The sequence below is a fragment of the Danio rerio genome, chromosome 2, assembly GCF_052040795.2.
Source record: "Danio rerio strain M-AB ecotype USA chromosome 2, GRCz13ab, whole genome shotgun sequence".
Taxonomy (NCBI): domain Eukaryota; kingdom Metazoa; phylum Chordata; class Actinopteri; order Cypriniformes; family Danionidae; genus Danio; species Danio rerio.
This window is the reverse complement of record NC_141022.1, coordinates 24,982,268-24,998,123: the sequence shown is the minus strand read 5'-3', so window position 1 is coordinate 24,998,123 and position 15,856 is coordinate 24,982,268. Positions and strand designations below refer to the sequence as shown.

Below are 15,856 nucleotides of genomic sequence, written 5' to 3'. Positions count from 1 at the left end.
GCAAAAATAAATATATATTTAATCTGTGATATAGCATCATTTTCATGTGCAATTATGTTTAAGCAGGTTTGCTTAATAATGATAATAATACCAATAATAATAATAACAACAACAACAACAACAACAACAACAATAATAATAATAATAATAATGGGCTGCATGGTGGAGTAGTGGGTAGCATGTTTGCCTCACAGCAAGAAGGTTGCTAGTTCAAGCGCCTCGGATGGGTCAGTTGGCGTTTCTGTGTGGAGTTTGCATGCTCTCCCCATGATGGCCAGGGTTTCATCTGGGTGCTTTAGTTTCCCCCACAAGTTCAAAAACATGTGGTAAAGGAGAATTTACTAAATTGTAAGCTAAAATGTCTAGTTTATGAGCGTGAATGTGTGTGTATGGATGTTTCCCAGGGCATCCGCTGCATAAAACATATACTGGATAAGTTGGCGATCCATTCCACTGTGGCGACCACTGATTAGTAAAGGCACTAAGCAGAAAAAGAAAATGAATGAATGAAAGAATAATATTAATACTAATACTAATACTACTACTAATAACAATAATAAAATAATAATAATAATAATAATGTGTATTTAAAATATTAATGGTCATTTTGTGTTGTTGTTGGCACTAACTTATCTCCAACTTTTAAAAATGTAAAAGATAGATATTTACTAAAAAGTAAACATTACCTCATAATACTAATTTAAAACCTTTATAAATGTATTTATTCTGTTGAACACAAAAGAAGATATTTTGATGAATGCTAGCAGTTTTACAGTCCTGTAATTTGATTGGGTTAAGTATCAATACCAAAATCCTCAACCACTGAAAGCAATAAAGCATTGCGAAACCATACACAATTTCAGAAATGTACAATTGTTTTTGGATTTGTTTATCATAATAAAGTGTTTTTGTACAGCCAAGTTTAAGGTGCCTGCTCAAATATTAGTATGATGAAATAATTTTTCACAAAAAGCAAGACTAAATTATGCATGCTCTGACCAACTTCAGCACTTGGTATCAAAGTATAGAGTTGTAATTAAATGCATTCATTCTGAGCTGCATTCTAAGTATAGAAGGAAACATCAGGGCCACTTCAAACAAGCAAGCATGGCACTATAATCCATTACTGAAAATCAATGGCAAAATCCATGAAGGAATTATGACTCTGACCTAATATAGAGCCTGTCCTTACTTTATACACACTCAAAAGAATGACTTGCTGCTTGTTCGAAATAAAATGAGTTGAAACAACACAATTCTTACGTTTTTTTGAGGAGGACAACATAATTGTTGAGCGTTAAATCCAATTATTAAGTTAACTTAATCGATTTGTGTTGCTACAACATGAAGGAATAGTGGAACCCAGCATTTTTACAGTGCAGAAACGCCATAAGAAAGTCTTTAACCCCCCATGTTTAAAGGGTACTACCTTTCCAAGGTCTCGAAAGCTCACGCTGTGACAGAAAATGACAACTATGAAGTACAATACAGCAGAGCTCTCTGTAAGGCTACAGTTGCCCACAGAGAATAATGGGGAATAAGTGACGTTGACACAACTATGGCTGCTGTACAGCGAGATTTAAGAGTGGAAAAGGCGCATTGTGTCTGAGAGAGAGTCTGATTCTGGCACTCACCTTCACTCCCGCTCTGTTTCCCATTGTTCGCACCCATCCTGAGGAATGCATAATCTACCGTCTGCGCTCCGGAAAAGTATCCATATGCGTAAAAACACGTACGGCTAAAGAACAGAGGTGATGAATATCCGCTAAAGACTGCGTTTAAATACAGTTCGCTCCTGTAGTGCCGCTATAAGAGGAGGAATAACGGAAAAACCACAGCGCAACTTTTAATCAATCGGTTAAAACTTAACGCGGCTCCGCAAATGGCTGTTTAAAAGCAGAATTACTTCAGATAAAGTGTCGGTTATGCATTTTCTTCATGTTAGAAGCTCTTCGTCTCCAGACAGCGCGTAGTCCTCCAGAAGGAGAGACTGGAAACCAGATACTGGTTGCGTCAGGATCGCGCACACGCTCTAGCTGAATCTGTTACCATGAGTTACTCCAGCGTCTGCCGCGAGCGCGAGCGCTTTGACCCTATATCCTCCTCTTTCCCGTACAGTAACACCATGCCTGATGTTGTGGCAAGCTGCTTTAACATGTATTCCTTAACAGTGAAATGTTTGATCTTTTTAATTTTAAGTACTTGATATAATATAACAGCAAGTCAATTAAGTTTTTTATATGCCTAAATTCAGAGCTGTACATAAAGTGATTTTAAATGTGGCCTACATCTCAGAGATAAAAACGACTTATTGCATAATAATTGTTTTATATTAATTAATGTTTTCATTTAAGGAATTAATTATTTTCAATTTATTATTTCAGCAAAAAAAAAAAAAGTTTTTAAAGGGATAGTTCACAAAAAATATTATTTCTGTTAATTATATACTTACTATAAGGTCTTTTTAATCCAGAGTTCTTTATTTTCGGAACACAAATTAAGATTTTGGATGAAATCGCCGCTGCTTGATTGTCCATATGGCAATGGTCCCAGCTCATTCAAAGTCCATAAAGAACTTTACAAAAACATCCTCAAAATAGTCAATGTGACTTAGGTGGTTAAGTCAGAATATTATAAAGCTACAAGAACACTTGTGTGTGCATTTAAAAATAAACTTTTCTTTACCTCGTGGATAGTGGCTGTGAAAGCTTAACATGCTGCAATTTATAAAAACACGTGTAATTACAAAAAAAAAAAAAAAAACATCAAATTGAGAAAAGATCTCCATCAGTTTAACAGCACATATGCTGCAAATCCTCACAACATTTTAAAAATAATGTGCTGAATTTATACACAGCGCAAACAATTTAATAAAATGTGCTGCATTTTCTCACAACACAATGGAAATGTTTCAACGAGACCCTAAAATGTGACCAACATAGGCTCATTCTGAAAACATAGCCCTTTAGCCTTTTTTGAAGATCCCGAATTATAGACAGAGGAACGTATGGGAGCATTGCTAGGGGCGATATGATGCCGTTTCTTGTCATACTTACCAGCTGACCGCTTACCTCTGTGTGTATGGGTTTTCCACTGTTACCAGTTTGTCCAGTTAGCTCGCCATGTACATCGGCGGACTTGAGACGCAGAGAGGAGTTGACTTTGATGAGAATGTAGTAAAATCTGAAAACGTGGTAAAAATCAGACATGTTCTTTTGAAAACACTATTGTGTTCCGATGTTTTTGTGTTGTGAGAAAATGTAGCGCGTTTTCGTAAATTTGTTTGCTTTGTGTGAAAATGCCAACGCAATCTCACGGCAATTCGTAACTTTTCAATTTAGTGGCTAATTCGTATGAATTTGTATGATCTAATTTGAACAATTTAGTACGATTTGCTCATCACCCAATGACGGTTGGGGTTAGGGGTGGGGTTGGGTGCCACACCTCCTTTTTAAAATCGTACATTTTTCGTACGACTGAATTAGCCACGAAATTGACAAAATGTAAAATACTTACATTTCCTTGTGATGTCAGGCTGGAAAACGCAGAGCATTTTTTATGTGTATGTGTTGTGAGGATTTGCAGCACAACTGCTGTCAAACGGATGAAGATCTTTTCTTAATTTTCTGGTGTTTTTTGTAATTGCATTTCTTAAATTGCAGCACTTTACTATAAGATATGAGATGCTTCACTATGAGATGCTTCACTCAAAAACTTTTTTTTGCTCGTTCAAACTACTTATTTACAGCTGAAACAACACAATTCTTTAGATTTCATTTCATTGCACTTAATTTTTTATGTTCAATTCACATACATTTGTTAAAAGTTGTTAACTTAATTAATTTGTGTAGGTACAACATGAAGGAATTGTGTGCAACCCTACATTTTCTTACAGTGTTGTTCACCAACACAGAGTAAAAAAAAAAAAAACTGAAAACATCTTAAATGAAACTGAATAAAGTTGCTATTTTTGTTTTATGTGCACACAAAACTATTCTCTATATCAGTGTTTCTCCTCCACATTCCAGGAGGACCACCAACACTGCTTGTTTTGGATGTCTCCTTTGTTTGTCACACCCATTACAGGTCTTTCAGTCTCTGCTAATGATCTGAATCAGGTGTGTTTGGTTAGGGAGAAATGGAAAATATGCAGAGCTGGTGGTTCTCCAGGAATGTGGTTGAGAAACACTGCTCTATATAGGTATGCATGGAGGATGAGAGAGCTCTCAGATTTCATCTAAAATATTTTAACTTGTGATCAATAGATGAACAAAGATCTTTTTGTGATGACATGAGGGTGACTGAGTAATAAACAACATGGTTTTGATTTTTGGGTGAACTAACCCTTTATGAATTTCTGATCCAAGTTCATCATAAGGTCATCCAAGATCTAAATTGCGTATTTCTCTTTAGGACACTAAAATTACAGGGCATTTATGACACTTCAAATTCTGATTAGAAAATCTAGGAGTGTTACTGGGGTTTATGACAAGAATTTGACTTTTTTTTCTTTTCTTTTCGGCTTAGTCACCTTGAAGAACACCACGCAAACACGGGGAGAACATGCAAACTCCACACAGAAATACCAACTGATCCAGCCGAAGCTCAAACGTACTACCCACTGCACCACTGTGCAGCCCTTATTGCGATTGAATTTATAAAAAAAACAAAAAAACAAGCAAGATTAAAATGTGTGGTTTGTTTTGTCTTGCTTTATGAAGTAAAATGATCAATCTGTGCAAGAAATTTAGCATTTTTCATTTAACTCTATTAATAACTTATAGCAAACTATCGTACTACAGTAAAGTGCATTATACTGTATATATATTATAGTATTTTCCACACTTTGATAATGAATGATACAGCATACTGTATTAGCTATATAGCAAATTGATAAACTGTAATAAACACTCCAGTATACTTAAGTTTTTTACCACGGTATACTGTGGTTTATTGTTGAATAATTTATAGATATGTTGCAGCTGGAAGTGCATTCGCTGCGTAAAACATATGCTGGATAAGTTTAGGGTTCATTCTGCTGTGGCACCCCATATTAATAAAGAGACTAAGTCAAAAATAGAATTAATGAATTTATAGATATTTGTACAAAATTGGGCAGCACGGTGGCGCAGCGGGTAGCATTCTCTATGAGGCGCCATGTAGGATTTAAATTAAACTTCGCTTATCAACACACTCAAAAACATGTGCATATACACCTATAAATTACTCGCATATACACCAATGCTATATGATGTTGAAAACAACATATATGAAACTTCACGCATGCATACACCCACATACACACGCACATACATATAAACTCAATCCTTGCATAAACACCCACATTAACACACGCACATACATATAAACTCGCAGCATGCAAACACACCTGTACACACTCGCATATACATATAAACTCGATCATTGCACATACACCCACCATAAACTCTCACGTATTAATGTAAACTCGATGTGTGCATAAACACCCAAATAACACTCACGCAAACATACAAATTAAAATTCACAATCATATATACAGCTAGTTGTGTATATACATATATGCAAGTGATTTTATATGTGTATATGCATTAATTCTCAATGCAAAAGGAAGTTATTTCACATTAAAAGGAAGTAGTTTAATTTCAACCTAAAAGTCCTTTGAGCATTAATGAACAAGATCATTATTTGTCATCAATCTGTACTGTACTGGGTTGCAGTGGAAAGGCCATTCGCTGTTTAAAACACATGCTGGATTAGTTGATGGTTCATTCTGCTGTGGCAACCTCTGATAAACAAGGGATTAAGCTGAAGGAAAATGAATAAACGTAGAAAACTTTTACAATCTAGTATTGGTTAACAATAAGAAATTAATCCAAGTACAGTATGGTTCAAAAACACATATTTACAATATATTTAGTATTTTTCTATATATGGTGATACTTTGGAACATAATCTTCCAGTCATGATGATATAAATCAAAGATTTGTAAGCATTGTGAAAAAATTGTAAAACGTTTATCTTCTCAAATGAAATCATGCATGAGCACATTAGCACGAAACAATACGATGAAGAATTCAACACACTTATCCTCTATTCCACTGTAAACAAACAGTGTCACATACACTCATATACACAGAATGCTTAGACTGTGAGGAATGCACTAAAGACCATTTGCAAAAAGCTGTGGATTAAAGTCATCTCATACATGGCGAAACAGATTTGGCAAAAGCTCCCATATGTATATATTTTTTGGCACATGAAAAGCATCAAAGGATTCTGCTACAGTCTGTTTTTACAGTGTTGAGCAACGTAGCCAAAGGTATACATGTTGAACTCTTGAATGCAACAGACAAATTAATCAGTGGTGTTTAAATTAGTATCCACTCAGACACACGCACACGCACACACACACGCACGCTTGTAAAAACATTAGTTCAGTGTTAAATTATAAAATAAACACAAGAAAAATAAAAGTTATTAAAATAAAATAAACACAAATAAAAAAATATACACAAATGAAATAAATATACACTAATAAAATAAAAACAAATAAAATAAACACAAATAAAATAAAATAAACACAAATAAAATTAAATTAAAAAACAAATAGAAGAAAATAAAAGCAAATAAAATAAACACAAATAAAAGAAAACAAAAGAAAATAAAAACAAGTAAAACAAAAGTAAATTAAATAAAATAAACACAAATAAATTAAATATACACAAATAAAAAATTACATCAAAAAATAAAAAAATAAATTAAAATAAAATAAAAACAAATAAAATAAGCACAAAATAAAATTAAATAAAAAATAACAAAATTAAATTAAATAAATACAGGTAAAATTAAATAAAAACAAATAAAAGAAACACAAATAAAAGAAAGCAAAAAAAGAAACACAAGTAAAATACTAGTAATTAAAATAATAACAAATAAAATAAAATAAACACAAATAAAATAAACAAAAAACAACTAAAAAATAAAATAAAAACAAATTAAATAAAAAACACAAATAAAATAAAACTGAATTAAATTAAATTTAATTTAATAAAATTATTAAATCAAATCAAATCAAATCAAATTGAATGAAATTAACAAAAAAAATAGTTTGTGTGTTTTTAATGGGCACAGACATGAATTTTGCTTTATGGCCTCCAAATTCACTAGCACCATTGATTTCTGTGCTATGCTTTCAAAGTCAAGTCAAAATCAGATTTATTGTCAGTTCAACCACACAAGACATACAAGAATCAAAATCGCATTACTCTCAGATCCTAGGTGGCTACAAATAATATTAATACAAAAAGTAGAATTTTAAAAAGAAATTACAATAAAAACAATTACACATATAAAATAATCTGAGGCGACACAGAGGAGCAGTAGGTAGTGCTGTCGCCTTACAGCAAGAAGGTCGCTGGTTTGATCCTCGGCTCAGTTGGTGTTTCTGTGTGGAGTTTGCATGTTCTCCCCTGCGTTTGTGTGGGTTTCCTCCGGGTGCTCCAGTTTCCCCCACAGTCCAAAGACATGCGGTACAGGTGAATTGGGTAAGCTAAATTGTCCGTAGTGTATGAGTGTGTGTGTGAATGTGTGTGTGGAAGTTTCCCAGAGATGGTTTGCAGCTGGAAGGGCATCCGCTGCGTAAAAATGTGCTGGATAAGTTGGAGGTTCAATCAGCTGTGGTGACCCCGGATTAATAAAGGGACTAAGCCGACAAGAAAATGAATGAATGAAAGAAAATAATCTGAAAATACAAGTAAAGATGAAATACAAATGTTGTGCCCCAAAAACAGGTGACTCAAACTGATAAATATTTCTTTTATGCCCAAAATCATCATAAAGACCATGTTTCATGAAGATGTTGTGAACATTTCCTACTGTAAATATATATCAAAGCTCAGTTTTTAATATTTATTTATGAGTAACGTGTATTGTTAAGTAATTATTTTAGATTGCTTAAAGTAATATCTGAAATTGGCACATATAGCTTCATTCACTATTCACTAGTCCACTAACAGAGTCCACTTGAAGGAGTGAATGAAAAGGATTGAGTGAGTTTAAGGACTCAGTGGGATGCCATTTTGTTTTTGCAGCTAGTTGAAAAATCCCTCAGATGGATTAGATTTTTTGTCAGGGTTGTACACTCGTTATTGCAGTGCATATTACACTTCAAAATGTTCACAATGGTTTCATATACCACTACAAATGGATGCGCCCTCAAACAGCTCACTATTTAACAAGGGTGATATCAAATGCAGACTCAGAATTTTGTTTTATTTTTCTGAACTCTTTTCAAATATTTAAATCTGTATATCTCAGCCAAATATTCTCAAAAGGTGAGGTTTAATCTCAGTTTGAATAAAATGACACTTATTACTGATTTTGTGGTCCATGGGCTGCATTTCATTCTTACACCAAATTGCTAAATTTTGTCATGCATTCTATTATGAATGTAATATTAATGATATAATAATAATAATAGTATATCTAATATTATTCATATTACTTAAATATTCCTTAAACCTTTGGTAGTAACAAGTACATATTTTTAATGTGCCATGAGAATAGTTGCCGTATACATGTTTTATTATTTATTATTAATTCACTCAAGGGCAGCATGGAGGCTCGGTGGTTAGCACTGTTGTCTCAGCAAGAAGGTTGCTGGTTCGAGTAACGGTTGGGTTAGTGGGGATAGAGTTTCTATGTTCTCCCTGTGTTCACGTGGGTTTCCTCCTGGTGCTCTAGTTTCCCCCACAGTCCAAAGACATGTGTGAATTTAATCATTTTTCAGTACTGGGTTGCAGCTAGAAGGGCATCCACTGTGTAAAACATATTTAAGTGCATGTTATGTAAGTTACATGTAAGTATGTAAGTTTATGTAAGTTGGCGGTTCATTCCACTGTGGCAACCCCTGATAAATAAAGGGACTAAGCCAAAGAAAAATAAATGAACTCAAAAAATGACTTTTGATCCTTTGTTCAAACTTCTTAAAATAAGTTGACAACGCCAGTTTTATGGTCAACCCACTTAGGTTTGTTAAAAAATGATTTAAGTTAACTTATTAAATTTGTGTTGGGACAACATGAAGGAATCGTGTGGAACTACAGTGTAGGCTATATATTAGACACTAATAGTACATTCCAGTAGGTTAAAGAGTCATACATGTCAAAGAAAAAAGCAATTATAACCAATAAACTGATAAACTCAAAAATTATTGCTGAAATTCTACGTATTGGTTATTTTAAATTAATAAATGTTAAAATGGTTTGCTATTGTCGTTTTTACAACATCAAATCTCTAGATAATATAATATACAGGCAAATAGCCTATGTAATGAAACCTGCTTTCTATCGGTAAACCTGCTAAAAAGATTGACCAGAAAGTTTTTTAATACCTTCAGCGTATTTTTTTCTTTGCAATAACAACAGTCCATAACAACAAATACAAAGTAGTACTATCAATAGAGAAATGTAACAATTTTAAAACAAATATAATATAGGTAAAACAAAAGAAAGACAAAGAGAGAGAAAAAGAAACAAAAAAATAACGAAATAAATGAGGGCACATGACAAACATAATACAAATGAATGCAGAATATTAAATAAAGCACATGTTGTATAAGTTTTAATAGTTTTCTTGTTGTGGGAGTCTGTGATGGTTTTTAAATAAAGTTGCAGTAATCGTTTAAAAAATAAAAAAAAAACGGCTTACATTGAGTATATTTACATTTGTGTTTAAAAAACCCACTAATAAATAATGAGGTTTATGCAAAAATTTGAATTAAGTTTTTTTTTTCTTTCTTATAAAACCCCAAAACAATCTGTCAATAGCTTCAAGAAATACCACCACAAACATTTTGGACAATTAGAATTCACATCAGACCAGAAAGATTTAACAAAGGGACATTCCCAGAACAAGTGAGCAACAGATTCAGAAGTCTCACAGAAAGAGCAAGAGATGTCAATGTCATTTTTTAATTTTTGTAAAAATTGTTTAACTGTATAAAACCTGTGAATAATTTTAAAAGATATTTCTTTAATTTTATTTGTTTAAAAAAATCTGCGGGAACCTTCAGGGTATAATGTGAACGTAATTAGTCAAATGTGAACATGAACGATCATCTGTGACTGACTAGCAATTCATAACCTCCAAGCTAGAGGGCGATATAAACTCTCCGGCATTCTGACAGCGCTACTCTCTACTTCGTGGCCAAAAAAGCGTCAGCCCAAAACAGAAGAGGCAGAACTTGAACTTGTCAATGCTGTAAGTATTTCACGTTTCCTGATAACTTTTCTTAACCTTAACGGTCTGTTGTTGTTCTTATTTTACTAAAAGTAAACAGCAAGAAATTTGACTGGTATGTAGAAAACCATGGCGTTAACCAGGCACGTTGACACGTAGTTATTAGCCGGCGAGTTAAAAAAACGTGACAATTTCGACACTGATTGATATTTGTCGTATAAATGTACATAAAGCTTCATCTTTGTATATATGTTATCCGGTATTGGCTCTTTAAACAACGCCCTAGCGAAGTTATTTATCAGCAAGATCCTCTTTAGTGCTTATATAAGTAGGCTAACGTTACTATGTTTTTAGTTTACATTGCTTAAAATATAACATTACATCCTGATTTTGATAATATGACAGACGTTTTTTTATTTAAGCTTAATTCCTTGGTCATGGAAAATCTAGCATTTTATGTCCATAAAAAATACACAAAATCCAGAACATTCTAGGAAGCAAACGTACATGATGATTAAACAATGTTTTAAATGTATTTATAAGCATAACTTGCTACTTTTAAATGTAGCATATGAATGTAATATAATATTGATATTTTTTATTTCAGTAGTGACCATTCATTAGTATAGACAAGTCATGCAGTCAAGCCTGCAGTTATTTATATCAGGGATATGAATAATTTATGGCTTGACTGTATATTTATGTAGCGTATTTTATGCACAAAGATAATTATATGCATAAAGGTGATTTTACTGATATATTAAACTAAAAAGATAAATTTTTTGCCAGTAGTGACCATCTTTTTTGTTTATATGTGTGTATATATATATATATATATATATATATATATATATATATATATATATATATATATATGTATATGTGTGTGTGTATATGTGTATGTATGTATATATATATATATATATATATATATATATATATATATATATATATATATATATATATATATATATATATATATATATAAATTATCATTTATTCTAATGATATTTGATAGCAATAGTTGAAATCTATCCATTTTAATTATTTATTAAAAACTAAATCATATTAGCCAGCATTTTATTATCCATTTTAATATTTAATTGAAAGCTTAAAGATATTAATAAGCAACTAACATGTATCCCAAATTTAAATATTAATTGCTATTGTTAGCCCTATTGTAATGTTATGATAATTTTTATCTAAAGAGTTGGGCTGAACAATATATTGTTTGAGCTTTGGTATTGTAATGTGTGTATCCGCAACAGTTACATCGCAGGATTAGATTGAAGATTAAAAGATAAAGATATTATTAAAAACTATACATTAGCAATTCCATACAAATGTCAACCTTGCCATGAACAAAATTAAGTTTTTTTGTGTAGGCTTGCATTTCACGGTGCTGTAAAATACTCAAAAATGTCTTTGTCGATGTTTTCAAACTATTATATTTGATTTACCGTCACACAAGTGGCAATTTTTCATCTGTCACATCCATAATGGAGAGGTCACACATCAATAACAAAGCTTTTTTTCTCATAAATGCAAAAATGTCAAATGAAATAAACTCAATCATTTTAATTTTACATAGAGCCAAGTTTCATCCTTTTGATGAGCGTTGTTTCTTTTGGGTTGTGCACTTTAATTCAGAGAATTTCTACAATGTATGTTATATACTATACTGTAAACTCACAAACTTTTTTGGCCACATCTATAACGCATGTTTATTTTCCACATTTAAAACCTAAAAAAATGTTTACAGATTAATATTTTTGATCCCATAACTCTGTGGTTATTTGTTTTGGAAAATATGAACTGATGTTTTAATATAATGTTAGCATGTAGCCATGTACTTCATCTGTGAATTTATGTTTTGAGTTTTTAATGCAAATGTCACATCCATAACGCTGGAATTGCATATACAGTTGAAGTTAGAATTATTAGCCATTCTGAATTATTATATATATATAATTTAATATATAATTTTTTCCCCAATTTCTGTTTAACGGAAAGAAGATTTTTACAACACATTTCTAAACATAATAGTTTTAATAACTCAGCTCTAATAACTGATTTATTTTATTTTTGCCATGGTGACAGTAAATAATATTTTACTAGATATTTTTCAAGACACTTCTATACAGCTTAAAGTGACGTTTAAAGGCTTAACTAGGTTATTTGGGTTAACAAGGCAGGTTATGGTAATTAGGCAAGTTATTGTATAATGATGGTTTGTTCTGTAGACTATCAAGAAAAAATAGCTTAGAGGGGCTAATAATTTACTTGCTAAATGTTTTATAAAAAATTAAGAACTGCTTTTATTCTAGCCGAAATAAAACAAATAAGACTTTCTTCAGAAGAAAAATATTATCAGACATACTGTGAAAATTTTCTTCCTCTGTTAAACATAATTTTGGAATTATTAAAAAAAATAAGAAAAAAAAAATTCAAAGGGGGGCTAATAATTCTGACTTCAACTGTATATACCCCCCCACCCCCCGTTTATTTTTCCCCCAATTTCTGTTTAACGGAAAGAAGATAGCTGATTTATTATATCTTCTACATAATGACAGTAAATAATATTTTACTACATAGTTTTCAAAACCCTTCTGTGCAGCTTAAAGTGACATTTAAAGACTTAACTAGGTTAATTCAGTTAACTAGGTTAAGTTATTGTACTATTATTGTATTGTATTGTATTATTGTACAGGGAATGTTATTGTATTGTTGTGCACTGTATAGAAAACAACTTGATCATCCCAGTTTACCCAAATTAACGAAATATTCCCAAATAGAGCTATTCAAATCATGTAGTGAAATTAAATTCATATCGCATTATATATTACAAAAAACAAAATATTAAAATGTCCGATTTGTCCAATGTAGTGCAGCCTTACTAGAGAGACACTGAAGGAAAGGAAATCATTTTAAATGTGAATTCTTTGTGATTGTTAAACGTTCTACTGGCCAGTATATTCCAGTTATAAACAGTAACATTTGTAATCTTAGAATTAGTGTAAATAAACTATAGTATAGTTTAGACTTATTATAAGACTTTTTACCTACATTTTAGAAATATTTAAAGAAAAAAAAAGGATGTTTAACAGAGCAAGGAATTTTTCACAGAATTTTCTTTTATATTTTTTCTTCTGGAAAACGTCTTATTTGTTATATTTTGGCAAGATAAAGACCAGTTTTTAACTTCTTTTTTTTTATAACCATTTTGACCAATATTATTAGCAATATTTTTTTAATTTCTACAGATCAAACCATCATATACAATGACTTGCCTAGTTACCCTAACTTTCCTAATTAACCTAGTTAAGGCTTTAAAATGCACTTGAAACTGAATACCAGTATCTTAAAAAATATCTAGTGAAATATTATTTACTGTCATCATGGCAAAGATTAAAGAAACAAGTGAATAGAAATGAGTTATTAAAACTATTATGTTTAGAAATGTGTTGGGAAAAAATATTAGTGTTAAACAGAAATTGGGGGAAAAATATAACTACTAATAGTCTACTAGGAGGGCTAATAATTCTGATTTCAACTGTATATAACTAATAAAACTAGCAGTTATCATTAAACTGGGGAAAATGTGTTTATTATAATATATAATGATGTTTTATACAGGTATATCAACACATTTAGTGCTTATTTAAAGCATTTTCTTTCTCATCACGCAGAAATAATGTTCAACAGCAATGGCTACTTACAACACGCTGCAGGATCGTATCAGAGTGGCTAAGGAGCTGCTTGAGCGAGTGGATAAAATCTGTAGCCGCCAAGGCCGAGAGGTCGAAGGACGTGCAAAACTGTGCAGTAAACTCCGCGCTGAGCTCAAGTTCCTGCAGAAGGTGGAGGCCGGCAAGGTCGTGATCAAGGAATCGCACCTTCAAAGCACAAATCTCACTCATCTGAAGGCCATTGTTGAGTCTGCCGAGAGTTTGGAGAAGGTAGTGAGCGTCCTGCATGTGTTCGCCTATGAGAGCCCCGACGGCCAGAAGCAGACGCTAGTAGTGGATGTGGTGGCCAACGGAGGACATACGTGGGTCAAGTCCATCGGGCGCAAGGCGGAGGCGCTGCACAATATCTGGCAAGGCCGTGGGCAGTATGGGGATAAAAGCGTCATTCGGCAAGCAGAAGATTTTCTTGAGGCAAGTCAGCAGCAGCCGGTGCAGTACAGCAACCCTCACATTATATTTGCCTTCTATAATGGTGTTTCCAGCCCGATGGCAGACAAGCTCAAAGAAATGGGCATTTCGGTGAGAGGCGACATCGTTGCTGTTAACACGATTGAAGGTGGAGAAGAGGAAGATGAAGAAGACCAGGAGGGAGATCACGAAGATCTGGTTGAGGAAGAAGAGGATGGTGAAGATGATAATGATGATGACAGCGATGATACAGACCTCATGCACACTCGAGTCGATCGAGACACCATTGTGGCCAGTCTTGCCTTCCCTACCGAGGTGAAAGTGGACGTGTGCAATAGGGTGAACCTCGACATCACCACACTGATCACATACGTGTCTTCTCTGAGCCACGGCAACTGCCACTTCACTTTTAAAGAGGTGGTTTTGACGGAGCAGGCCGCACAAGAACGGCAAGAGAAAGTCCTGCCACGGCTGGAGGAGTTCATGAAGGGAAAAGAGCTGTTTGCTTGTCAGTCTGCGGTGGAGGATTTTCGTGTGATTCTGGACACTTTAGGAGGCCCGGGAGAGAAATCCCGAGCGGAGGAGCTTCTGGCGAGGCTCAAAGTTGTTCCGGATCAACCGTCTGAGCGCACTCAGCGATTGGTCATGAGCTCGAAGGTGAATCGCAGATCGCTGATGATCTTTGGGACAGGGGACACGCTGCGGGCCATCACCATGACTGCTAATAGTGGATTCGTTCGAGCTGCTGCTAATCAGGGTGTGCGCTTCAGCGTGTTCATCCACCAACCTCGCGCTCTCACTGAGGGGAAAGAATGGAGAGCCACTCCTATTTGACTAAAGACATACGTCAGCATTTAGTGTTTAAGGTTATGTCGTATTAGAGATGTGCGTATATGTAATCTTGCTTAAAACCAGAGGCACTACTGTATAGCAAATGTATCGCACAGCTGGTTGCAGATTCAAACATTCAGCAATCTTTCTCGAAACTCCGTGAGCTCCGTGCCTCGATTTCAGCACTTCAACGCAAAGCCAGAAAAGATGTCAGATTAACCAAATGTATGATTATATACAAAAACAATAAATAAATATAAATATTGTGTCAACAACTGTTTTAAAAGAGGCATATACTTTTTTTCACAGTCATTCCCTACATGCCTCAGGGTTTGTTTTTTGTTTCACATCCATTTTCATATTTACAATAAACACTGTTCAAATTGCTTTACCTCATGAGAAAGATCTTGTTGTTATTCATTGAAGCCAAGAGAAAGTGGGGTGATTTTAAAATGATACATGGAAGGCTTTAATTTACAATAACTGGTCTTTAAAACTTTCTATTCATCAAATAATCTTGAAAAATGTATTTTGGATACTAGACTGATGTCTCAATAACAGTCTTCCAAACCAGCATTATGAAATTATTTCTGAAGGATTGTGTGACACTGAAGCCAGGAGTAATAATG

The 15,856-nt window shown here is 33.4% G+C and overlaps 2 protein-coding genes across 3 annotated transcripts in view; one reads left to right on the top strand and one right to left on the bottom strand.

Annotated features, from left to right (window-relative positions):
- fbxl7 (F-box and leucine-rich repeat protein 7) overlaps positions 1 to 2,072 on the bottom strand; it is a 100,300-nt gene extending 98,228 nt beyond the window's left edge. Inside the window, exon 1 of one of the 2 annotated variants that reach the window (XR_015477896.1) lies at positions 1,635 to 2,072. Coding sequence is in view for 1 of the 2 variants with exons in the window: in NM_001080042.1 (NP_001073511.1) it covers positions 1,635 to 1,671 (37 nt within the window). In the remaining variant the exon portion in view is untranslated. 2 annotated transcript variants of the gene reach the window in all.
- An 8,118-nt stretch (positions 2,073 to 10,190) lies between these two features.
- zgc:55781 lies at positions 10,191 to 15,622 on the top strand. Its single transcript, NM_214694.2, is given in 2 exon segments — positions 10,191 to 10,260; positions 13,929 to 15,622. A coding segment is annotated over 1 exon segment (1,284 nt). The 5' UTR covers positions 10,191 to 10,260; positions 13,929 to 13,946; the 3' UTR covers positions 15,231 to 15,622.
- The last annotated feature ends 234 nt before the right edge of the window (positions 15,623 to 15,856 follow it).